The sequence below is a fragment of the Chelonoidis abingdonii genome, chromosome 10 (assembly GCF_003597395.2).
Source record: "Chelonoidis abingdonii isolate Lonesome George chromosome 10, CheloAbing_2.0, whole genome shotgun sequence".
NCBI lineage: Eukaryota > Metazoa > Chordata > Testudines > Testudinidae > Chelonoidis > Chelonoidis abingdonii.
Window position 1 is genome coordinate 42,419,109 of NC_133778.1, and position 26,967 is coordinate 42,446,075.

The window sequence follows — 26,967 nt, forward strand, 5'->3', positions numbered from 1 at the left end:
GCTTCATAAACCAAATATATTTTGTTAGCAGACATTTGAGGAGGAAGAAGAGGAAGTGTAGCCTGCACCAGTCACCAGGATTTTGAAATACAATTCTCCGGAGTGGCCTTATATGTTGTTTGGATCTGTTGGCGCAGCTATGAATGGGGCAGTCAATCCACTCTATGCTCTATTATTCAGTCAGATTCTTGCAGTAAGTCATGCTAATATTTTAAAATTCATACAGTTGTATTGGTTATTACTCTTACACCTTTAGAGCTTATAGCAGGCAAAAGCGGATGAACAAACTGACACAGGAACTACTAAATGCTAATCTCAGCACTGATGTTGTCATCTTGGGAAAGTCTTTTAACCTCTCTGCTTCATCTTCTGAGTCTGGCAAGTGGGGATAATCCTTCTTACCTACCTGATCAGGGTGATCTGATGAGTAAGAACCTGTTCTTGTTCTAGTCTATTCTACATAGCTTCTTATGCCACTACGGTCACCATAGTATCTAATCAACTTTGCAGAAGCACATTATGCAATATGACTAACATCTGTCAAGTGTGGTTCCTTCTTTCTGTCAACCTCTCCCTAAGGGGAAAAAAAGTATTTGTGCAGTGTAATGTAATGGATTGGTATCTTGGGGTGTTTTGTATATGTATATGTTGCTCTGTGTTCGCATAAGAGGTGGCGTAGTCAAGGAAGTGTGCCTTACACTTGGAACAGGAGATGATGAGGTTTGTTATGGTTCCTGCAGGAGTTTGTTCCACAGCCTTGGACCGACCCCCAAGAAAGCTCTATCTCCTGCTCAGATGAGCTTTACCTAATTAATTAGGGCATGATTCACGTTCTTTCTGAAGTCTGTGAGAATTCTGCTATTGACTTCAATAAGACGATGATTCAGGCTCTAATTAATTCGTTCATGTTTGTAAAGTGCTCTGTATGTTGAAACTGCTAGTGTTAATTGAATTGCTTCAAATACCATTTTTTTCAGGTAAAAAGAAAAAAATGAGAGAAAAGTATCTATAACAAAATATTATTTCCGTTTTTAATTGTTTCTTAATCTGTCCTTCACCCTCAGCAGGAATTTGCGTCTTACATGACTGTACTAACAGGGCCAAGGACTCTTGGTTTACTTAGCATCCACTCAGTGAAGATCACAGCTAATACAAATTCCTGTCTAGAAAATAAATTATTGGGAAAATGGGGCCTAGTCCCTGCTAAACCTTACCTATCTGTGTAGTTCCACTCTCCTCCCATGGAAAATCAATGGTTTTCAGGATCAGGTCTATATTTTGACCACAAGTGTCAAAATGTAATAGACTATAGAGCAAAATTAAAACACTTCAGAATATGAAAATATCTTAAGGCCCTTGGCCACAGCTCTTCATGCAAGGTAGTGAGCACCTTGAGCTCCCTGGATGAATTCCTCATCTCAAAGGATTTGGTCCAGTGGGAGCTGAAAATGCTCAGCACTTTGCTGGAGGCACTGTGCGTCCTGGAAGAATTAGGCCCCAACTGAGAAACTTTAACAACCAACAGCCACGCTTTATTATCCATAGCATTAGAATGTTTTTGCTCTGCTAGTGCAGTGCCAGGCAGACAGCCTGCTAATAGATGGAGCACACGTCCTCATGAATATCCTCACTGATGATGGTGATAGACATGTTGGCTTGTGCTGGAGGAGAAATAAACTCAGAGAAGGGGGAGAAAACACATTTGTGACTAGAAGAAGCCAGATCTAGTAGAAAAAGAAATGTTACTTGGAAAGGTCTCAGATGTTGCTATAAAAATAGACTGAGATTAAAATGAATCAATAATAAAAAATAAAAGTTCCAGACAATATATTTAGAAAGAACCCAGTTCATGAATGCAGCAGAAACCATTGTTGCAAACACAGAGCTGGCTTGTTCTACTTACATTACAAGTAATAACGCTGCTTCTGACACATGAGCAAATAGCCCCCCTTCCATCCCAGCTGCATTTGCATCTGCATAGTGGAATTTGAGAGAAGGGGAGCGCAGAGGTTCTGCACTGTGGTCCCATTTCTGGAGAGATCTTCTGCACATGCTTAAGTCTCAGGGTGACCAGATAGCCCGATTTTATAGGGACAGTCCCGACTTTTGGGTCTTTTTCTTATATAGGCTCCTATTACCCCCACCCCCGTCCCAATTTTTCACATTTGCTGTCTGGTCACCATAGTCTCAGTTGAGAATAGCACTTATGCATGTGCTTACATCCCACTGATTGCTTCTGAATCAGGGCTTGTAACAGGAGCCCCAGAAGGAATTGTGATTGGCTCTGCAGAATTCCCCATAGGGCTCCTGCAGAGTACACACTACAGTAATAACACTGCAACCCTTTAAATGGGAACAGACTGCGTTCTCTCCAGTGTGCTCATCTAGCTTTGCCAGCTGGTGAGGGAAGGAGGCATGGCTATGGCCCTCCCCTCAGAACGTCTTCCTGGCAGCCTTTGGAGAAGCTTGCACCTGCACTAAGGGGAAGCAGTGGCACTACTTCAGCTACAGTGTGGATGGTGAATGATGCAGCGTTTAAGGAAGGGAAGGTGCTTTGCACTCACTCCTTTCACTTGCACAGTTGAGGCTTGAGCCTGCCCTATGGAAAATTTGTCATTTTGACTCGAGTGGGAGCAGGATCAGACTTATGGGCACAGTCACCTATCATCTAGCCCTACAGAAGTATATATTTATAGCGTGTTTCAGTATAAACACTTACAGGGATGCACTCTTGTGCATTTGGGAAAATTCCAAACTCTTTCCCCTCATTTAGAGCTCTCATTAATTCTAGAAACTAAAGTATGCTTTAGCCTCTTTCACAGCTGTGTACTCTGATCCATAACACACTGTTAGTTTTATAAATTCATATTTCTGTTCCTTCAATAGACTTTCTGCTTCTACCATTTCAGATGAAGAAAGCTGGTTCTGAGAGCAATTGTAACAATTAACATCTGGTGTGTGAGGATGATCTGTTCTCACACTTCCTGTGTTTTGTGCTAGTTATATACACAAAATGCTCATTTTTATGAAGCATTTTTCATCCCATTTGTATAAAGTTTAGACATATATTATGTACTTATAATGCCACGTGGTGCAAGGATACAGAAAAAGACTAGAACTAAGAGCAATTAGATCTGTGTTCTAATCTCGACTCAGTGTTGGACATAATTTGTTCGAGTCACTGACTTCAGCTTTTTGGAGAGGATCTATAAATGGAGATTCCCTATGTCCTAATAAGGAAGCGAGGATAGAAAATGATAAAATACAGGGAGAAACAGTCAAAAGTCCCATTCAATTACAGCATGCAATAGGAGACAGCCCAAAAATGACAAGTTTTTAAAATGCTCATATACCAATGCTAGAAGTCTAAATAATAAGATGGGTGACCTAGAGTGCCTAGTATTAAATTAGGATATTGATGTAATAGGCATCATATAAACCTGGTGGAATGAGGATAATCAATGAGACACAAATCAGAGGGGTAGCCATGTTAGTCTGGATCTGTAAAAGCAGCAAAGAATCCTGTGGCACCTTATAGATTAACAGACGTATTGGAGCATGAGCTTTCGTGGGTGAATACCCACTTCACTGGATGCCAGTAATGGGACACAGTAATACCAGGGTACAAAATATATTGGAAGGACAGAACAGGTCGTGCTGGTGGGGGAGTGGCAGTATATGTGAAAGAGAGCATAGAATCAAATGAAGTAAAAATCTTACATGAACTAAATTGTACTATAGAATCTCTATGGATAGTAATTCCATGCTTGAAAAATAAGAATATAGCATTAGGGATATATTACAGACCACCTGACCAGGATGGTATTAGTGACTCTGAAATGCTCAGGGAGATTAGAGAGGCTAGTAAAATAAAAAACTCAATAATAATAATGGGGGATTTCAACTATCCATTGACTGGGTACATATCACCTCAGGAACGGATGCAGAGATAAAGTTTCTTGACACCATAAATGACTGGTTCTTGGAGCAGCTAGTCCTGGAACCCACAAGAGGAGAGGCAATTCCTGATGTAGTCCTAAGTGGAGCACAGGATCAGGTCCAAGAGGTGAATATAGCTGGACCGCTTGGTAATAGTGACCATAATATAATTACATTTAACATCCCTGTGGTGCGGAAAACTCCACAGAGGCCCATCGCTGTAGCATTTAATTTCAGAAAGGGGAACTACATAAAAATGAGGAGGTTAGTGAAACAGAAATTAAAAGGTACAGCACCAAAAGTAAAATTCCTGCAAGCTGCGTGGAAACTTTCTGAAGACACCATAATAGAGGCTCAACTTAAATATATACCCCAATTTAGAAAACATAGTAAGAGAACCAAAAAAGAGCCACCGTGGTTAAACAACAAAGTAAAAGAAGCAGTGAGAGGCAAAAAAGCATCCTTTAAAAAGTGGAAGCTAAATCTGAATGAGATAAATAGAAAAGAGCATAAACTCTGGCAAATGAAGTGTAAAAATATAATTAGAAAGACCAAAAAAGAATTTGAAGAACAGCTAGCCAAAGAATCCAAAAGTAATAGCAAACATTTTTTTAAATACATCAGAAGCAGAAAGCTTTCTAAACAACCAGTTGGGCCACTGGACAATCGAGACGCTAAAGGAGCACTCAAAGACGATAAGGTCATTGCAGAGAAACTAAACGAATTCTTTGCATTGGTCTTCACTGTTGAGGATGTGAGGGAGATTCCCAAACCTGAGCCATTCTTTTTGGGTGACAGAGCTGAGGAGAAACAAACAAGGAGTATTTGTGGCACCTTAGAGACTAACAAATTTATTTGAACATAAACTTTCGTGGGCTAAAACCCACTTCATCAGATGCATGCAGTGGAAAATACAATAGGAAGAGATATATACAGGAGGACATGAAAAAATGGGTGTTGCCATAGCAACTATAATGAGAGTAATCAGTTAAGGTGAGCTATTATCAGCAGGAGAAAAAAATATTTGTAGTGATAATCAGAATGGCCCATTTCCAACAGTTGGAATAAGGATAAAATGAGCTATGGTGACTATTGTAGGTTGCATCAAGGGAACAAGAAGTGCAGCAGATGCACCCTTATATATTATGCTCTTATTATGATGGATTAATGAGAAGAGATTACATAAAAATGCGGTGTTATTTTTTTAAATAAATGAAATTAAGTCTGGCCAAATCATATGCTCTACAGTTGAAAGGTAATGGCAGAGCACAGACATCCAGAGCAGACTTTAATCTCTCAACACTAAATGTGAACGGGGCATCATTATTTTGGATTTTGAAGGGTTTGTTGCCAGGGAGCTGATACTGAAGGTTAAAAATTACTTTGAAGAGGCTTGCCAGTGGAGAATAACCATCTCTTGTGCAATTCCTATTCCAATCCCTTCCAAACAATAATGTTTATAGATCACTGCTGAACAATAAATACATTGGGGGTGGCCTTTTAAGACAAAATTTTGTGGAATTTTATTTTTGGGTCTGTAACTAAGAAGAAAATTCCAGCAGCCCTTTCTACTGTTAGCTATTTAGTTACCAGAATGTAAGACAGTTTAGACCTAAGTCTTAAAGGTCAAATCTGCAAGCTCTTTTTAACCGTCCCCAAGAGCTAAACATGTTGCTCTCCTGGAGGATTGGCAGATGTATAGAGATTGGATTTGTGAAACCCAGTTAGAATATTAGAACTATTGTCATTTTAGCAAAGAAGTCCAAATATAAGTCCTAAGATAATTAACTGGTAGGATTTCAAGTGACAGTAATTCCTATGAACTGGAACTGCTAAAAGATGACTAGTGAGATTTGGACCATTACTTCGTCAGCAATTAGTTTCATAGCAGTAGATAAAAAGATCAGACATAAAGAGAAGAGATAAAAAAACAGCATTAGGGAGGGAAAAATGGTACTAATTTGAGCTCTGGACATTTTTTCTAATGGATTCTCTTCCCAAGCCACACTGACAAGAGAATGACTTATTTTCACATTGGTTCAACAAGGTGTGGGACCTATGTTCTCCCTTTGAAGTATGCCTATGTCTTATATTAGCAGCATCAATGAGAGCTGTTCACGTGTACCAAAGGGCAAATTGTCCTGATTTGCAAGTATGTATTTGAAACATAAGTGCTTGATTTTGTACTTCCCACTGAGCCAACAGCTGTCATAGATTTTATGGGTGTTAAGGGAGTTGCCCTATTCTTGCTTTACAGAAAAAAGAGAGTAATTGAGTCCACTAATCTTTTCCACAGTCTTGTGATTTCAGCAAGTATTCTCTGGATCACTATCAGAACCCCTAACTCCTTTTCAGAGTAGGGAGGAGAATTGTTTTGGTTGTAACTAGCTATGTGCAGCAAATGGTATTACACTCAGTGACTGCACATAATATCTTTTGCCTCTGTTTTTATTCTTGTTAACCCTATAGCAAGCCTTAACCAGGAAGAAAAGGCCAGACAAGGAGGGAGAAAATTTGTTCTTCTTAACCTCTGAGGATAGGACAAGAAGCAATGGGCTTAAATTGTAGCAAGGGAGGTTTAGGTTGGATGTTAGGAAAAACTTCCTGTCAGGGTGGTTAAGCACTGGAATAAATTGCCTAGGGACGTTGTAGAATCTCCATCATTGGAGATTTTTAAGAGCAGGTTAGAAAAACACCTGTCAGGGATGGTCTAGATAATACTTAGTCCTGCCACAAATGCAGGGGACTGGACTAGATAACCTCTCGAGGTCCCTTCCAGGCCTATGATTCTATAATTCTATGACTTTGTTTAGGAAAATAAAAACTGCCATACTAATCTTAACAATGCCATCCAGTAGCCTGTCACTTACACTAGCCACTATGAGATGCTTCAGAGAAAAGTGTAAAACCCATATAAAAGGTAATTATTCCAAGGGAAAATTTCTTCCAGCTTGTTGCTTTACAGTAGCAATTGAGGTTTATGGTTTTGGGGATAATTTCTTGTTCATTGGACACACTGTAGTAACTATAGAGAGAGTACAAACGATAGCATGCTCTCAAGCTCTAGGCTGATACTTACGAGTTTGCAAGAGTACAATAAGGATCATTTGCTTTTACTTCTATTATACAGAGAGATGGTCCTGAACTGGAATATTTGAGAAAATCTGGATCTGGATTTGGATCCATGCTTTGTGGCTGCAGTCCATCTCTACAAAGTACATCCAAAGTAGAACTTACTTCAGATCATGATCTGGATCTTATCTTTACACCTCAGGCTTCCCTCTTGTTATATTTGAGAGTCTGGCTCTTCACAAGAGACTGGGAAGTTGGGACTTTAAATAAATGCAACCTAACTCAGCAACTAAAACATTTAGCAAATTTATAAGGCCATTTTGTGCTATAAGTTTGTCATATAACTCAACAGAAATAAAATGAAACCCATCTACTGAAACTGTGGTATTTTGCACCTGGATTTCTCCTGGGGGTCTCTGTGAAAGTCACAGAAACTCATAACCAGACCATGCAGGTTTTCTAAAGGCAAGACCTCACACTAGGACCCAGCCCTTACGATAGATTAGAATATTAATATAAATGTGAGTAATGCAGTGAAATGAAATCCATGTCCATTCAAAATTTTAAAAGATTCTAAACAATTGGTTAAAATTTCTCTAGTATGTTTAGACAGATTCCATTTATTTATATAGATGTACTGTAGTTCCAATTGTGTGTGAAATAATCAAGTAATAAAGCCTGATTGAATTTTAAATTTAAGTATACAGGGCACCAATCAGGATAACTTTTTTGATTCCTTAATCTTATGAATTCAAACTAAGCAATAGCAGAATTTTACATTTGGGAGATCACAAATTTCTATGAATGAAAACTGGGAATGCTCTCATAAACCTAACTGCAAAAATCTGTACATGAGACAGTCAGCTGATGTAAATAGGCAAAGCTCCACTGAAGTCAATGAATTTGCACTGATTTATACCAACTGAGGATCTGGCCCATGATGTTTTCATCTGACCCTGATCTGTAGGGGCTGACGTGAAAACTTTATACTATATTTCACTGGCATAGACAAATTCTGCTCACCTTGTTCACGCTAATACTATCGTTGACAATCTAATGTTATGACATTCTTTTTTTTTTTCCCCAAAAGACCTTTTCCATGCCCGATAAAGAAGAGCAAAGAGCACTGATCAATGGCATCTGCCTGCTTTTTGTCCTTGTTGGAGTTGTATCATTTTTCACACAGTTCCTGCAGGTAATGGCAATTAATTAAACTTCTGCTTTGCTAGTTTCTGTTTTTTCTGTTCATGTCTGGCTGTGTGTGCATGTGTGTGTTCTGTATAATAAGTGTATTTGTTCTTATGCATATCAGGGATACACATTTGCAAAATCTGGTGAGTTGCTTACAAGACGATTAAGGAAAATGGGTTTCCAAGCTATGCTAGGCCAAGAGATTGGTTGGTTTGATGATCACAGAAACAGCCCTGGTGCCTTGACTACAAGACTTGCAACAGATGCATCACAGGTTCAAGGGGTAAGAAACCATATAATAGGAATTATTTTGCTCCATGTTAATTACTGTATTACTATGGTATGTGATGTCACAAGAATTATCTAGTGTGTAAACAGTAATATAAATATATATCCAGGGGTGAAAGTAACTTAAAGGACTTACCAGTACGCCGGAGTCCTGAGCAGGGGCGTGGCCTCAACTGGAAGAGGCGAGGCCTTTCACAATTTAAAGGCTCTGGGGCTCCAGCTGTGCCTGGGAGACTCAGGGCCTTTAAATCACCCTGGAGCTCCCAGCTTCAGAGACAGCTGGGAGCCCTGGGGTTCAGGAGTGAATTAAAGGGCCTGGGGCTCCAGCTGCCGCAGAGCTCTGGGCCCTTTAAATCACCATGGGAGCCCTGCTGCCAGAGCTCCGGTGGGGATTTAAAGAGGCCGGGGCTCCCCCCAGTGGCAGGAGCACTGGGCCGTTTAAATTCCCACCCGAGCCTGGCTGCTGGAACTCCAGCCAGGCTGCTGGAGCTCCAACCCTGGGCCCTTTAAATCACCACCATGGAAGCCAGTCCAGTGTGGCACGGCGTACTGGCTCTTGCCGGTACGCTGTACGGTACCGTACCAGCTTACTTTCACCTCTGTATATATCTAATCTCATGGTCTCTACCCTCATTCTGCCTAGCTAAGCTATTTCCAATGTGTGCTCTATATATCATAGACTGGCACAGCAATTAGTTACTCTCCATACAAAGAACTATATGCAGAACTAGAGACAGATCCTGCTGTCCATTGTACCAGTGTAAATAGATCAGTGCCATAAAAGTCACTAAAGTTACCACAAGTCACCAATATAACTGAAAGATGAATTCAGGACTTAATCTTCAATTTCTCATTCCTGAAGGTGGAATTTTGCCATAATCACTAAATGTATATTTCTGAAACATATCACAGTCATTTTCAACCAAATTAATCCATAGTAATATCACTGATTAAACAGAATTTTCAGCCTGGGGTGGAGTTTATTACATGTGGCTGTTGTGATTTATGCTAACAATCCATTTAAGAAAAGCACTCCCTACTACTACAAGGGATGCCATTTTGGGATCAGTCTCAGGCCTTCATGGACTAATATTGCAGAAGTAACGCTCTTATTTTTTGGGAAGGCTGCCTGTTAGCACCATATTCTAGCACCCCCCTACTGGTTGAGGGTGTGTGCTGCTGAGTTATGTGTGTGGTCAACATTAGCACTGATACTTGGTTCTAAATTTAAAGCAAGTAATTTTGTTTCTACAAACACAGAAAGAAATGTATGGACTTTTTTAAGCTGGTGATAGGAGTTTTGCTGGACTTTTTCCTTCTTGGAGTTTTACGGAATTTAAAATAAGAATGGGAGAGAAAGAAGAAAAAGTTGCAGCCTACAGCTTCCTGTCAGCAGCAAGCAGTCAATATTTCCCAGGCATCTCAGAAATCAGCAGCCATCTCCCTCCCCCTTCTTACAGTTACATTAAGCTGCAAACACTTACATGTTCTATTTTAATTTGCATGCACAAACTTCTTAACACCAACTCTGCCTTACAGTAGCTGCATAAGAGAAGGCCTTGTTCTAGGCTAACGCAGTATTCTCTGCCTTCTCTGAAGATTCTAGTAACTGCACTATACACAATAAACACAGCCGTGAAATGAACAAAGCCAAAAACTTTCCCCAACTCTTGGGGTTAGTTTCAGTTCCATTATTAATAAAAGGTCAAATAATGAAGCTCATCTGGAATTTATTAATCAATGATTAACACAACCCCAATACAGAATATAGAAAGGAAGGCTATGGTTACCAAACCAATCTGGAAACTGGACAAGTTACTGCAGCTCAGTTTACTCCTATCTAAATGCAATGAACAATGTAAATAGAAATTAGGTGAACCAAAAATGGTTCCCTGCTAGTTAAGAGCTTAACAAAGGAATATGAAGGGTTTTATAAAATAAGTATTAACACTTTCTCCAAGGAAAAAAGACCACAGGTCCCGCGTACCAGAAACTAAAAGAATTGCCCTAAGGGTAGTAGACCCGCTTGCAGCAACTACCATGGCAACAACCACAGAACCTATTTCATGTCCAAAAGTGGAACCAGGACCAAAGGACCAGGACCAAAGGACCAGGACTTTAGTTAATAATATACAATTTATACATAAATCTATGGTTTTAAATTAATTACATTGGAATATGGCAGAAATTGAAATGTGTAAAAAGACTGTGTCTAGATTATCCACTTCTATATCAATTGAAAGACAGGCTGCATATCCATGAGCAAATAAGGGATGCTATTGGGAGTCAGAAAACTCAGTCCTACTCTGATATTTTTAGGACAGAAGAGTTACAAATAGGGCTGTCAAGTGATTAAAAATTAATCATAATTAATCATGTGATTTAAAATGAATCGTGATTAATTGTTCAATTAATTGCACTGTTAAACAATAATAGAATACTATTTATTTAAGTATTGTTGGATGTTTTCTACATTTTCAAGTATATTGATTTCAGTTGCAACCCAGACTATGAAGTGTACAGTGCTCACATTATATTTATTTTGATTATAAATATTTGCACTGTAAAAAGCAAAAGAAATAGTGTTTTTCAATTCTCTGAATACAAATACTGCAGTGCAATCTCTTTATCATGCAAGTTGAATTTACAAATGTAGATTTATGTACAAAAAATAACTGCATTCAAAAATAAAACAATGTACAACTTGGGAACCTGCAAGTCCGCTCAGTCCTACTTCTCATTCAGCCAATCACTCAAACAAACAAGCTTGTCTACATTTGCAGGAGATAATGCTGCCCGCTTCTTGTTTACAGTGTCACCTGAACATGAGAAAAAGTATTTGCGTGGCAGTGTGGTAGCTTGCATTCCAAGGTATTTACATGCCAGATGCATTAAAGATTTATATGTCACCTTCATGCTTCAACCACCACTCCAGGGGACATGCATGCATGCGGATGATGGATTCTGATTGATAATGATCCAAATCAGTGCGAACTGACGCATGTTCATTTTCATCATCTGAGTCAAATGCCACCAGCAGAAGGTTGATTTTCTTTTTTGGTGGTTCAGGTTCTATAGTTTCTACATTGTAGTGTTGCTCTTTTAAAACTTCTGAAAGCATGCTCCACACCTTGTCTGTCTCAGATTTTGGAAGGGACTTCAGATTTTTAAACCTATGGTCAAGTGCTGTAGCTACCTTTAGAAATCTCACATTGGTACCTTCTTTGCATTTTGTCAAATCTGCAATGAAAGTGTTCTTAAAAGAAACAACGTGCTGGGTCATTATCTGAGACTGCTATAACATGACATATATGGCAGAATGCAGGTAAAACACAGAGGAGTTGAGTCACAAATTTAATTAACACTTTTTTTTAATGAGTGTCGTCAGCATGGAAGCATGTCCTTTGGAATGGTGGCTGAAGCATGAAGGGACATAAAAATGTTTAGCATATCTCACAGGTAAATATCTTGCAATACTGGCTACAAAAATGCCCTGTGTATGCCTGTCCTTACTTTCAGGTGGAATGTAAATAAGAAGTAGGCAGCATTATCTCCCAAAAATGTACACAAAGTTTTTTGTCTTAAGGATTGGCTGAACAAGAAGTAGGACCGAATGGACTTGTAGGCTCTAAAGTTTTACATATTTTTGTTTTTGAGTGCAGTTCTGTAACAAAAAAAATCTGTATTTGTAAGTTGCACTTTCACAATAAAGAGATTGCACTAGAGTACTTGTATGAGGTGAACTGAAAAATACCATTTATCATTTTACAGTGCAAATATTTGTAATAAAAATAATGTAAAGTGAGCACTGTAAGACTTTGTATTTTGTGCTGAAATTGAAATCAATATATTTAAAAATGTAGAAAAACATACAAAAATATTAACAAATTTAAATTGATATTCTATTGTTTAACAGTACAATTAAAACTGCAATTAATTGTGATTAAAGTTAATCACATAAGTAAACTGCGATTAATCGACAGCCTTAGTTACAAAGCAAAAACAAATTATGGGATCTGTTTTAGGCCTTTTTAAGTATATCAGTTAAAATAGAGTAGATTTTCAAGACATAAAAAAGACATGTCAGCTACATTAAGGATGCTGGGGCTAACAGTGTTCCACCAATGACTGATGGACTTGCGAGTTTAGCTAATGGAGACAGGAACACTGTTAAATATGCATGACATTGCTCATTTGTTTAAATAGACAGGCAAAAGAATCAATGAATTGGTTAAAGTTAATAATAAGAAAGCAAAAAACAAAGTGGGAATGAAATTCATTTGTACCACTTATGGTGCCTATATATTGGACAGGGTAATCAATACACTAAGAAATGTTGGAATTGTAAAGGTGCCAAACCTTATTGAAAATAAACACCTAAATAAATAGTATTGTCCCAAATATACAAAAGAAACTTCTGTGAATTGGCAATGTGTTAAAGCATATAAACAAATTCCTTTTAGCACTCTTCAGAATTTGGGCTCTGTGATACCACATCCTAATCAAGGCACATCTTATGCTAAACAATCTTGTTGAATGTCAGACTCTGTGTATACTGTATTTATGGTATCTTTACCAATAGTAAACCCAAATCTGGCAATAGTTAATAAATTAGGCACAGTAGAAGGTTACCTAAAAACAGGAATCTACAAAGAACACCTATATCTATATGGATCTGCTGGTGCTATATTAAGCAACACAAATGGGGGGGAGGGGGGATAGCTCAGTGGTTTGAGCATTGGCCTGCTAAATCCAGGGTTGTGAGCCATTTGGGGCTTTAGTTGGGGATTGGTCCTGCTTTGAGCACGGGGTTGGACTAGATGACTGCCTAAGGTCCCTTCCAAGCCTGATATTCTATGAACCTGGTAGGCACCACCTATGGCTAGTTGCTCCTCAAAAGAGCTATTAATACATATGGAGGTGTGATGTTGAAGACATCACACCACCTGTCTGTGGTCATGCCTGCCAGACCCAACCCAACAAGACAGATGAGCTAGGTGCCACTGTCTCCTTTCCTGTAATACTCACCAGGTGATGGCTCCCAGCAGTAAAACGGCCTATTATTGTCCAAACTACAATTATGCCTGTACCAGCATTTCAGAATGAAATATTATTCAAAGTGAACCCAACCATTAAAAAAAAGTTGAAAATTACATATTATTGATCCACTGACCTTAACTATAAAAATATTACTAGATTGGAAAAATACTCATGTTGTTCAAATTAGCAATAACATGATGTAGAAGATTGCACATATAATGGTGACATGGACCTATTTATTTCTAATATATGAATAGAAGTTATCTCTAAAGTATTAATTGTTTTACAAATAGTGTTAGGTTTAGTTGTGTTAATTTTGTATCGTCGCTTGCATATTTTGTTCATTTCTCATCTTCTAAGGTGAATTTGTTTTGAAACATTTTTAAGGCAAGTCCTGTAAATTTTTTTCCCCTGTCTGCATGTGATTTATTACTTTTCATGACACTGAATTATCACAAATTAAATACTATGATTTTCACAGTGCTGATTGCCAGACAGCAGAGTTTACAATTCACAGTAAAGGATTTATTTTCTCTTCCCCTCACCATTTACACATCTTGTTTTACAAAGAGTTAACTTTTCTTTTAAAACAAAGAAAGGGTGCAAGGGGGGTGAGACTTTAAGCTCAAATTCCCACACACAAATCAGAAAACACTGCAGTTACTGAATTAACAGAACACCGGACCTGCTCAGGAGATTGCTCAGTTATGCCTTGCTAGGCAATAGTGTGGCAGGTTTTCTAAATTCTCCCTTAGAAAAAAACAAAGAAATAATCCACGTGTCAAACTGCTGCTTACTGTGTGCCTATTCTGTCTCTGCTTCCGGCTAGCCCTCAAGATTTCCCTCTCTTTACAACTTCATTTTCTAACAGAAATAAAACACACTTTCCTCTCCACTGCCTCTGAGTATGGACAGAAATGAGCTATGAGGAAGGGAAGTCTTCTGATTGGACAACTTCCTCATCAGCTTAGGGAGTGATATATAAACACATAAAAATACATAAATAGAAATGTCTCATTTAATGTACACCTTAGCCATGTGAGGTAAATCAGAACGAAATAGGGAGAAACAACTTTAGGTACATACAGGTATAAGGCCAATCACCAGGTTCAGAGCTGAATGTATATCCAAACTTCCCTGGATTTCTATGGAGCTAACTGTTCCAGTTCAGGATCACCTCTAAGTATCTGACATAACAGTTGCAGCCACTTTGTGCTATGTATGTGGCATGTTATAGCCAGAGGATCCATGTAGGAACAGATCCTGTGACCTGTCTCATTGCTGCACTCCACATTGACCAATGTAGAGCCCACAAAGAGACCCTTTCCATGGTACGCAGGGGGGATGGAGACTCCCAAAACAGCCACTAGTCCCAGTCCCCCCCAGTCCCTGGAGCTCTAGTAGAGAGGTAAAGTAGTGCGAAGAACTGGACCTGGGTGTTTGCATGCCACACCTGGGTGATGAATTTCACACCTAATGATTTAAGAGCTCAAACTTTTTTTTAAATATACAATTTAATTCCCATTTAGTGACGTTAAATGTTTGTTGCTGCTGAGACAGACCAACCAAATACAGTAAAATTGTCAGAAAGAAAAATGTTCCCATAGTGCACAAGGCAAAGATAAAATTACCAAAAGTATTTTTAAACTTTATCTGAAATAGGGATAAACAGCAACTGTGATTCATCCCTTTTTAAATCTTTGCCAAGTACTGTTTGATTATTTTAGCGCTGCTGGAATTTTACTCTATTTCTAGCTATATGTTAGGGTTCATAGAGCCTATTATGGGCACCTCTTTATTATTCAAAGATAAATAAATACATAAAACAAATAAATATTTGGGCCAAATGCCATGTACTGATGCACATGAGCAGCTTCTATGGAAGTCAAAGGGAGTCATCTAAATAGTAAAAATTCACCCCTAATTATATCTTTACATCTATTAGCATTCTTAGAGGCTGTTTTTCTTTTCTAGTACTTGGGAAGGCTTGTGAGTCAGGAGAACATTAAGGGATTGAGCCTGCGGTCTTTGTTTTGACAAAAATTCTCATTTCACTCCAATGGGAAAGAGGACAGCTAGACTGGGCTAATACCTATGGAGTCAATCTAAACATGCTAATCCATGCCATGTTATTTTAGTAGCTAGAATGCTCCAAGCTTGATGGGAAGGTATTTGATTGTCTTTTGAAGCATATGTGATGATTGATGTTACTGTGGGAATACAAGTCAGTAATCTACTTTTGTTTTCTTTTAAGGCTACCGGCTCTCAGATAGGAATGATTGTCAGTTCCTTAACCAACATTGGAGTGGCCATTATCATTGCTTTCTACTTCAGCTGGAAACTAACTCTAGTTATAATGTGCTTCCTGCCCTTTTTAGCCTTATCTGGAGCTGTGCAGGCTAAAATGTTGACAGGATTTGCCTCGCAGGACAAGCAAGCTATGGAAACGACTGGGCAGGTAATGTTTTCTGAAAACTAATTTTAGATTAGCAGGCATTTGGGGCGTGTGTCTGTGCCAGTCATAGCTCATGCAGTTGGAATGATCAGTGAGTCAGATGCTATAGAAGTGGCAGAGATATACAGGGGGCGGTATTTCTGCTTGTCAGGCCACTGAAATTTCATGGTGACTTTCCCAGCTCTACAAGTACTTACTACTTAGAATGCGACTTCCTCCTCAAAAAGGCTATGACCTCGGATGGTAAGATATGAGTCTCTAAGTCCAGTCTCTTTTATAGCTTATTGCTTTTAAAATGCATATCTGAAGGCACCCTCTTATGCTCTTTGTAGCCCATCAGGAAACAATGGTCATGTACATTAAGAAATCATTGCATTCTAGAATTCAGCACTAACCCAGAAAACAGTATCTGCTGATTTTAAAGATAGCTAGGTTGTTTTTTTAGTGAGCTGTATTCTGCAACTGGATGGGGTAGATTTTGGGAGCTCACTGTTTCACATCAGTTGGATTTTCTAAGCTAGAACATAGCACAGTAAAGCCTTTCCTATGTAAACTTTTTTGGTTTGACTTTTTGTACCATGCAGCATGTCTTCCTCTGCTCTCTCATTTTGATACCAAACAAAGGGTACATTATAACTGCAGTATGTGTTCTCCACAGGGAAATAGATACAGGTCAAGTTTGTTAAGCAAGTCATCACAGGAGTGAGAGCCTTCACGGGGAGGAATAAGTTGTATGTGCAGTAATCCCTGATTGTCTGCCTTCTCTCAGTTGCTCCCACTCCCATGCTCTCCCTATTTCCCAGTTAGCAAATCTTCATGGTCTTTTGGCAATGAACATCTAGGGGCTGCTTTACATGCGGTTCTTAATAGGGGTCTCTGTGGCGAGGTCATAGGCACTCAATCAGATCAGTAATTACTTAGAGAGTGTTTCAGCCAAAGCCACTAGCTGCATTTGCTGGAAGACCTCTAGTGTATGTAGCAGCAACTGAGGTGGAGAAGAGACAGGGGATGGCAGCTGTCCTTTCTCCCCATTCCTAGTCAGAAATGGAGGTGAACAGGGCAGCTGCCCTGACAGCACTCATAGGATTCCTTGTCTTAAAATCTGTCACTGATGCTGCCAGCCACATGTTGCCAGTAGCCAGAACTGGATCCATTTGAAAACGTACCTGGTACAACAGTGCCAATACTGATCTGCACTAAGAAAATGGGACAGTTGGAGGACATGGTATTAGAAACATTCCTCATTTAGTAATTGTGCTTATGCAGAGGAAAAAAGAGATTATGGAATGATTTTTTTCATAGATGTAGGCGTGCTGGCAGAGTTATACAGCACAATTCCTCCGTCTCTGGGACTGAGGTCAAACAGTTTGTCAGACAAACAGGGATATGCAGTCTAAATAAATTAAACTGTAGAAATGAATGAGTTCTACAAATTTAGATTATCCTTACATGTTAACAGAATTCCAGGAAAACTAAAAAAAAAATAACATGCCTGTATACAACATGAATTAAGATAATTAACACGTCATGGTGTTGATAACATTAGTTCAAACAAAGACACCCAAAGTCTAGGAAGAGTTAATGCTGACTATTCTCTCATTCACAATGGCTAAATTATTTACAGCAAATGATCAATCAAAATACCGTCTTGAAATTGATGTAGAGATAGGAACTTGACAAATGGCCAATGCATCAGCCATTACTCAACGGAATGACCCAGAGACTAGGAAGAAAAGGACATTCAATGCTTCAATGACTGATTATGTCTGGTGATATTTTCCACAGCCTAACATCATAATACAAAAGGGTTTGTTTAAGTCTTTTCTACAATGCTTGCTTATCTGCCATTTTAAAATATAGAAAGACATAGTCTGAATACTCACGTTCGCAAGGCCTATTTATTCTCTCCTTCAAGGTACATGCAAATTCTCCAGCACTAATTCTACACACTAGCCTGGAAAAAATGTAATGGAAAATTGACCTAAATCATTTTTAAGTATTCATATTCAGGTCACTTCCTCTATGCTGCAGGCAGAAAGCTTTCATAGGCAATGAAAAAAATTTAGTAAGAATATCTATACATAGATAAGAGAAGGCAAAACAGATTGAGCCATTACAAATGGCAAGGTAAACAGCAAGTATATTGAAACATGACAAACCTGTGAATTAAAATACACAAGACAAATTGAATGAAGCAAAAATCTGGTATAGAATAAATGCTGTATGCCTTCCACTGATGAAAATATAGCTCCACTGCGGGTTGAGACTAACTTTATAAACTACAAAACTAGATCGTAATCCTTACGAGCCGATGAAGTGAGTATTCACCCACAAAAACTCATGCTCCAAAATGTCTGCTAGTCTATAAGGTGCCACAAGATTCTTTGCTATCCTTACAATTAACAGTCATCTCAAAAAAGTTTCCAAAGCAAAGAAAAAAACAATGGGGAATTGATACTAGCTTCCTGCACTGCATCATACTATTATTCAATAGATCATACATGCAGTCAGGCATGGGATTGCTCCTTCTCTACCCTCTGGCTGAAATCCTGGTCCCACCGAAGTTGATGTGGAGTTTTGCCATTAGCTTCAGTGCAGCCAGGATTTTACTCTCATCTGTATGTTCCATCTAGCCACTTTTCTTGAAAATGAACTGGCAAGGTATTAATGGAAAAGATTAAGTAGTAAATTCAGCTGCCTTTAATTTATAAAAGGTTAGGCTCTGAAGAAAGAGAACGGGACACTATCACCCTTTCCCCCAAGACCACTGGTTTAAGAAAAAAACAGAAACAAAACAATTGAAATAAAAACGTTCTTAAAAAATGCAAACAAGAAAATATCCACTTTTCATATATGATTAACACCAACATTCCCACAGTTCCATATATATAAAAATATTTAGCATTATGGCATATTCGGTATTGCTCAGTTTAGCTAGAGATTGCTGCCTAAAATGCCATTGTCATACTAAGATATATGTTACAAATCCCTAGTCCTACATTCAGCCAGACAAGCATTTCCCAGCACAACACAATATCAGCATGGGAAGTTGAGGAATGCCATGTTTCAGCTGACGAGAGGGTCTGCCAGAATAACCACACTTTTTTGTTTCGAGTTGGACACAGTACGGAATAGTGGTGCCAGTGACATATACAAAGTGAAATTCACCCATGTGTAAGAGCCCAAGCAAGGCCACCCGCAGCTTGAATGTTTTGCTGGAGTCTAGCCCAAGGAGGGTTGACTTCAGAAAAGGTCCTGTTTGAGGTTTGTATCAGTTCTTATTGTATCTGAACCAATTTGTACATCATTAGTTTCTATAATTTGCCAAACAATCATGTTGCCCTCTCACTGAAAAGTGGGATAAAGAGAAGGTCTTCCCACTTTTTCAGAGTGATTCCTAAATGTTTTACCTATAACCTAATTTTTTCTTCAGATTTCCAGTGAAGCCCTCTCTAACATTAGGACTGTGGCTGGCATAGGGAAGGAGAGAAAGTTTATTGAAGCATATGAAGAACAGCTGGAAATCCCATACAGAGCTGCAATCAGTAAAGCAAATGTTTATGGAATCTGTTTTGGCTTTGCCCAATGTATAGTGTTCATAGCCAATTCAGTCTCTTATCGATATGGAGGTTTTTTGGTGGAGAATGAAGGACTTCATTATAGCTATGTGTTTAGGTAAGAAGATACTTGCAGACAGGCACATACTATACTACAGAAGTATGTTGTTTACAATAAAATTCACAAATTTACAGAACCCACGAGCTAAAAGCTTTCCTTCTTGACTGCAGGGTGATCTCTGCTGTTGTGACCAGTGGCACTGCTTTGGGAAGAGCTTCTTCTTATACTCCAAACTATGCTAAAGCAAAAATATCTGCTGCACGTTTTTTTCAACTGGTGGATCGGGTTCCCCAAATCAGTGTTTACAATGATAGCGGGGAAAAATGGGTAAGAGTAGACATGAGTAATGTAGGTAATGTCATTATTCAGCCCAATGAGATAGGTATTGAAACCCCAGTAATTATGGATTATTCCATACACTCCTCTGTTTGTGAGCAAGGTAAGTTAACATCAGAATATTTGCTAGATATCCTTGCTTTTGGGAAGTACTGAGCTATGTGCTATAATGTAAGCATGAGACATGCAGTCAAATTATTCCCAGTCTGCCAGAAATTTCACACGGAGTATCAATAAATGGTGAATACATACTAATAACTGATCTGACAGTTGGGACTCGGATGGATTCACTGGATAATGAGATTTTCTTCCACCTCTACAACAGTGATTTAAATTCAGATGGGTTCAGTTGCTAAGCATGTTTATAATCTCCTGGTTCTTGTATGAGCATATCACAGAAACACCATCAAATCTGGCATTAATTGGCACCTCTGTTGACAATCACAACCTCTGAATGGAGTTGGAGAATGAACTACTGTCTCAGCTCAAAAATTGGTCCCTTTCTATGTTTAGGCTAGTTGCAGTGCAGTGTGGGGAAGCTTCCACTGATAGAATGAATGAATACAGCAGCATAGTTCTGGCTAAATAGAAGACTCCAGTCCCAGGACAGTCAAGCCAGTCAGTCTTTGGGTTCCTCAGTCTCCAGGGTTATTTCACAAGCATTTAAGTCACTCACAGAAACTAATATTGGAAACAAGAATCATATTTAATGTGCGCAGTTTTGTCACTCTTTAGAATTCAGTTCTTAGCACTTTCTTTCTTACTTTTTCACCAGGACAATTTCAAGGGAAGCATTGAATTTATCAGCTGCAGGTTCACATATCCTTCTCGGCCTGACATCCAAGTTTTGAACGGCCTCTCAGTGTCTGTTAAACCTGCGCAGACACTTGCATTTGTTGGAAGTAGTGGATGTGGCAAAAGCACTAGCGTCCAGCTTCTGGAGCGCTTTTATGACCCTGACAAAGGACAAGTGGTAAGCAGCTTTCACTACGTGGATAGTTTTAGTGCTTGCCAGCTGCAGAAATCTTCAGACTCCAAAGTTCTTCTCCAATGTTACCTAGGAGATTTTGCCAAAGAGGCACTAAGTAACATTTGCACAGCTGGGGATCACTTCAGTGGATTTTCACACCATTCACAATAGGGTGTAGCTCTCCTGATCTTTCCTCAAATTTACAGTCTAAAGTTCTCCAGTGATCCAACCTGAGTTGGTGAACCTTGATTGGTTCTCTCTGCTGATGCTCAGTAACAGTCACAGAGAGGCCTTAGAAGAAGGTAATACACCTCTGTGCAGAAATCCAGGCACACAGATGGGAATGGTGTCATGGAAAGCAGCACTTTTCCTTTTTGATACCCTCCTGCCCCTCAGAATCCACATAGCCCAAGTGTAGAGACATCTGAGAAGGTTAGGGAGGGAAAATGAGACTTGCCTCTTCAAGAAGATCCACCTAGAATGAGCTGACCCTTGGTTTTTGCTCACTCTTCTTGTAGGCACAATTCTCATTGAAATCAGCGGGAGCTTTGCCTGAGTAAGAACTGAGTAGTTAAGGTCCATGTTTCATACTATCAGTTGTGAAATCTGCTTAAAAGTCAATGCACATGGCCTTGAGTAAAGACTTCAGCATTTGGCCTACTATAGTTCTTTGGTCACAATGGGCATACAAATATTTTGTGCCTGTTGCTCGCCACTCAGAGAATGTGCACTACAGGGCCGGCTCCAGGTACCAGCGCAGCAAGCAGGTGCTTGGGATGGCCAACAGAAAGGGGCAGCATGTCAGGCTCTTCGGCGGCGGGTCCCTCAGCCCCCATCAGAGGGAAGGACCTGCCGCCGAAGTGCCGATCGCGGCGTTTATTTATTTATTTATTTTTGCCGCTTGGGGGGCGGCAAAAACCCAGGAGCCGTTCCTAGTGCACTATACTGTTACCTCCTTGGACCTGTATAATTCCATAGATTTTAAAGCCAGAAGATACACTTGTGATCATTTTGCCTGACCATAACACTGGTCATAGAATTTCACTCAGTAATTAGTGCATCAAGCCCTTAACTTCTGTCTGAGTTAGAGAACCTCTCTTAAAATGAATTCAGATTTAAACATTGTGAGTGCCTAAGAATCCACCACATCCCTAAGTAAATTGTTCCCACCATGGTTCATTCCCCTCAATGCTAAAAATGTGCATCTATATCTAGTCTAAATTCATCTGGCTTCAGCTTCTAGCCATTGGGTCTTTTGATGCCTTTGTCTGCTAGATTAAAGAGCTATCAGAAATCTTCTCCCCATGTAGGTACTGCACAATTTAGCTTGTTTTTCTTTTCCATTTGAAAAAAAAATAATTGGAGTAATCAAAGAGTTCTTGGTTGAGCAAGACACTCAAGCACATGCTTAAATTCCAGTTGACTTCAGCAGGTTTATTCACCTGCCCAGTGTTAAGCACGGGTTTAAGTACTTTGCTGGGTCAGAGACACAAAAACAAAGATGCTAAATCTAAACAGTATTCTCATTCTAGTTACGAACAGTAGCGTGATGTTGTGCAGAGTTCATTTTACAAAGCTGTATATATTTAAAGCCTTTTTGTTGTGACTATTTTGTTTCAGCAAAAGCTATTCATTCTTTGTATATCACAAGTCTGAAATGATTTATCATATTTTGTCTTTTTACTGGTAGTTAATAGATGGCCACGATTCCAAGAAAGTAAATATACAGTTTCTTAGATCTAAAATTGGAATAGTGTCTCAGGAGCCTGTGTTATTTGACTGTAGTATTGCTGATAATATTAAATATGGTGATAACAGCAAAGAGATCACTATGAAAGAAGTTATAGAAGCAGCAAAGAAGGCCCAGCTGCATGACTTTGTCATGTCCCTTCCAGATGTAAGTATATTTGCAAGGACAGTAAAAAACTAAAAAACAAAATCAAACAAATGCTATGATGGGGCCTAAATAGTGGGACTACAAAAGACAGCTGAGAAAGGCAAGGTATTCATTGTCATGAGATTTCTCACCAAAATAAATTAGACCTTTTCATGTGCCAGCACTGATCTTTTTATTTTCACAGATCTTGGTGGTGGTGGTGGGGAATGGAGAATGGCATAATGTTTTGTCATGATTTATTTTATGGCGATTTGGGGTTTGATTTTTTTGTTTTGTTTTTTATTTTATTGTTGGGCAAATAGTTTAAAAATTAAATATCCAGCAGAAAGCAATATTTTCAAAATTTCAAACTCTGATAGGAGACAGAAAGGAAAGGTTCCAGCATTACCAAACAGAAAGGAGAGGAAGCAAACAGCGTTACCAAACAGAAAGGAGACCATTCTCCATGAGGCACCACAATATTGTCCCAGTTTATCTATTGTAATTGAAGACATGCTCATTTAGGAATAAAATTTCCCCTATGGTATATTTTTCAGAAATATGAAACTAATGTTGGGGCTCAGGGATCCCAGCTTTCTCGTGGGCAAAAGCAACGCATTGCTATAGCTCGGGCCATCATACGAGATCCTAAAATTTTATTATTGGATGAAGCAACATCTGCCTTAGACACAGAAAGTGAAAAGGTAAATGTGCAATAAAAGAGAATGAGCGATGTGCAGTATTATTATCTAGTTGTGTTCTCATAAAAGAAATGTCCACAATAATAAAATTTAATTTTAATTTGTTTCTGTCTGATACAGAAACCTTAGAAAAGTACAAGATAAAGAGATACCCTCTTATCACAGACAATATTTTTTCTTTGAGTAAATTCAGCCCTAAAACACTATTTTTAACGTTCTATTATGTAAAAATACAAAACCAACCAGCAATAGCTGCTCTTAGACTTAGACCTTACAGAGGTCACCTCTCTCAGTGTAGTTCACACTAGTTCCATTTTCAAAGCATTTAATAACCAAGTTTCACATGCACAGCTATTGTACACCAAAAATTACATATTAAAACAAAGGTACAGTAACTCCTCACTTAACGTTGTCTCAGTTAATGCTATTTTGTTGTTATGTTGATGATCTGTTACAGAACATACTCATTTAAAATTGTGCAATGTTCACTTATAATGTCGTTTGGCTGTGCGGGCTTGGAACCAGGGTCGGCCGGCAGCCCTCCTATCAGCGCCTCCCATCCACTGGTGGCCCTGCAGATCAGCAACTCTCCCTCCTTCCCTGCACCTCCCTCCTGCAACAATCAGCTGTGTCGCGCCGTTCAAGAGGCTGGGGGGAAAGGGGGGAGGAGTGAGGATGAGGCGTGCAGCCTGCCCCCTCCCCTCCAAATGCCCCAAAACAGCTGATTGCTGTGGGCGGCAGGCACAGAGAGGGAAGGAGGAGGCTGCGCGCCGTGTCCTCCCCCTCTCCCCCAGCCTCCTGAATGCTGCAAAACAGCTGATTGCTGTGAGCGAGAGGGGCGGGGAGGGAGGTGTGAGGATGCATCAAGCTTGGGAGGAGGGAGTGGAGCAGGGGCAGGAAAAGGTGGGGTGGGGGTGGAGCGGGGTCAGGCTTAGGGGAGAGCCGGGGGTTGAGCACTCCCAGGCACTTTGGAAAGAACAGCAAGAGGAGCAGCCGGACGATCCACCCTCTTTCACCCTCTGACTCCACCACCTCAATCAAACTTCACAATCTTCATTGCTGAGTACAGTATTAAATTGTTTGTTTAAAATTGTTTAAAACTTATATTGTATATGTATATAATGTCTTTGGTCTGGTGAAAAAAATGTCTCCGGAACCTAATTCCCCCTATTTATATTAATCATTATGAGGAAATTGGATTTGCTTAACATCATTTCTCTTAAAGTCACATTTTTCAAGAACATAACTACAATGTTAAGTGAGGAGTTACTGTATGCATAAAGGGCTTGAGCATGCAGTAATTTCATTAACTTTCAGTTAAAGATTGCAGCACTGGGACTAAGAACTCAGGCAAGGATTTACATGGCTTTCTTGCACCTTGAGATGAAAGTAACACTGGTAGTTTTAAACCACATTAGCACTAAAATGACATTCAGAATGTAACTGAAGGACTCATGTATAATTTCTACAGTTATGCATATTTGCTAATACTCCCTATATATTCTATCTGTTTAATTCAAGGGTCAGCCAAGCACATCAATAACTTCACCTTTGATTCAGCTTTGGTTCAAATGTCCAACAGTAAATTTTAGAAATGCTGAGCCATCTAATTATTGGTATAGACTAATCAGGGATTTTTCCAGATTTTGATCTCCATTTTAGCTGGCACATTTTCATTCTGATACTTTGTCTATTGTCTGCAGACTGTGCAAGATGCATTGGATAAAGCCAGAGAAGGACGGACCTGCATTGTCATAGCACATCGGTTGTCTACAATTCAAAACTCTGATATCATAGCTGTCATGTCTCAAGGAATTATTGTTGAAAAGGGCACTCATAATGAACTGATGGCCAGGGAAGGAGCTTATCACAAACTTGTCACCACTGGAGCACCAATTAGCTGATTTACCACAGGCTCTGTGTAAACTTGAAGGATGATTTTCTAAATGAGAACTCTGCAGTTGGTTTGGCAATGTTGGTACCCCCTTAAGTTATTGAATGGCACAAAACTCTGTCATATGACCAGTTACATGGGACACTATCAAGCCTAAAATGTATCTTGCCTTCTGGAGTCAGGAAGCCCTGTAGGATCATATATGGTGACTACAGAGTAGGCTGATTTGTTCAAGAGATAGCCTAGCCCATTGTGCAAGGGAGAAAAGGAATTTCCTGGTAAGAAAGCTCTTTATCTGGGAGTTGTGGAGCTATTGGAGGGTAGGGAGCTCATGTAAAATCCCTTTGTAGTCCGGCTGCACAGTGCCTTACTTGCTGGACTAAATGTTAGTCAAGGAAGAATCCACCCTGATTATTAGCATGTCAGAGCAGGGACTGCTTCTTTTGGCAATTAAAACATAACACCAAGTACGATACTAGCTTCTATTTTAGTGGTGGGATCAAATATTTCCTAACCTGAAGGTTTTACAGACAGAATTAAAATTGATACTTTCAGTGTGGTTATAGAAAACTTTTTTGCCTCATTCTTTGGCTCTCTTGCCTATTTAGCTTGTGAGCTCTTCCAGGAGAGGACTGTCTTTTACTGTGTGTGTTGTATGGTGCCTAGCACCAGGGGGCCCTGACCTACAGTGGAGCATCTAGCTGCTACTTGGGACATAAATAAAAACTAATAACAACGAAGTCAGTTTCATGCCACTATGCTAAAGAAAGAGATTGAGACGAGGATCGAAAGCTGGTAAAGATTAATTCTTCTAAGTTAGCCACTTTATTAAATGGCCTCAGCTAACTGATTTGAATATGAATACTCAGTTAAATCAAGTAACACAATAATTATTTTTCACTGTTATTTAATTTCTTTCTTACCTTGAAACTGTGCTAGATAAATAGAGAATATCACATTTTCATCACTGGTGACCATATCATTTGTTTTTAGGGAGAATGTAAAAATTCTATAAAGCTTAAAGAATAAAGAAGCATTCCATTTCTATTGCTCAAGGAGAATGTTAGATTGGGTTGACCTCTGTGCATATAAACAATCATGCTTCAATACTAAGTGAAGGTTAGGAACAGAATGGAGGAAGGTTATTCTATAATTTTCCATTATGAGGTTTATTGCATCTTTCTCTAAAGTGTCTTTTTTGGTCTGCCTAATTATACTTTTACACTTGACTTGCAGGGTTTATGCTCCTTTCTATTTTCCGCAGCATATTTTGACTTCCAAATTTTTAAAGGATGCCTTTTTGTCTCTAACTGACTCATTTACTCTGCTGCTTAGATGGTGTCATTTTTTTTTTTGGTCCTCTTACTGTTTTCTTTTGTAGTTGAGGTATACATTTAGTTTGTGCCTCTACTATGTTTTTTAAAATAGTTTCCATGCCGTCTGCAGATCTTTCACTCTTCTAACTTCCATTTAAATACCTACGTGGTGGGTTTCATTGTTACTTTCCCACTACATAATTATGTTGTGGTCGCTGTTACCAAGCAGTTCAGCTATATTTTAGATTGCCAGGCACCTGGTTTTTAACCA

The 26,967-nt window shown here is 39.1% G+C and overlaps 1 protein-coding gene across 1 annotated transcript; it reads left to right on the forward strand.

Moving 5' to 3' along the window:
• Nucleotides 1-26,270, forward strand: LOC116819310 (bile salt export pump-like). The gene is made up of 10 exons (XM_032770948.2): nucleotides 1-193; nucleotides 8,102-8,206; nucleotides 8,324-8,485; nucleotides 15,785-15,988; nucleotides 19,419-19,660; nucleotides 19,774-19,930; nucleotides 20,715-20,912; nucleotides 22,600-22,806; nucleotides 23,343-23,489; nucleotides 25,190-26,270. The coding sequence occupies exons 1-10, from the start codon at nucleotides 113-115 to the stop codon at nucleotides 25,388-25,390; spliced, it is 1,704 nt and encodes a 567-aa protein (XP_032626839.1). The 5' UTR covers nucleotides 1-112; the 3' UTR covers nucleotides 25,391-26,270.
• Nucleotides 26,271-26,967: the final 697 nt, after the last annotated feature.

Bases quoted from the DNA above. Each gene is read 5' to 3' on its own strand.
- LOC116819310 (XM_032770948.2), top strand. From the start codon at position 113: ATGTTGTTTGGATCTGTTGGCGCAGCTATGAATGGGGCAGTCAATCCA. The intron at 8,486-15,784 runs GTAAGAAACCAT...TTTTCTTTTAAG, and splicing joins ATGCATCACAGGTTCAAGGG to GCTACCGGCTCTCAGATAGG. The intron at 19,931-20,714 runs GTAAGAGTAGAC...CTTTTTCACCAG, and splicing joins ATGATAGCGGGGAAAAATGG to GACAATTTCAAGGGAAGCAT.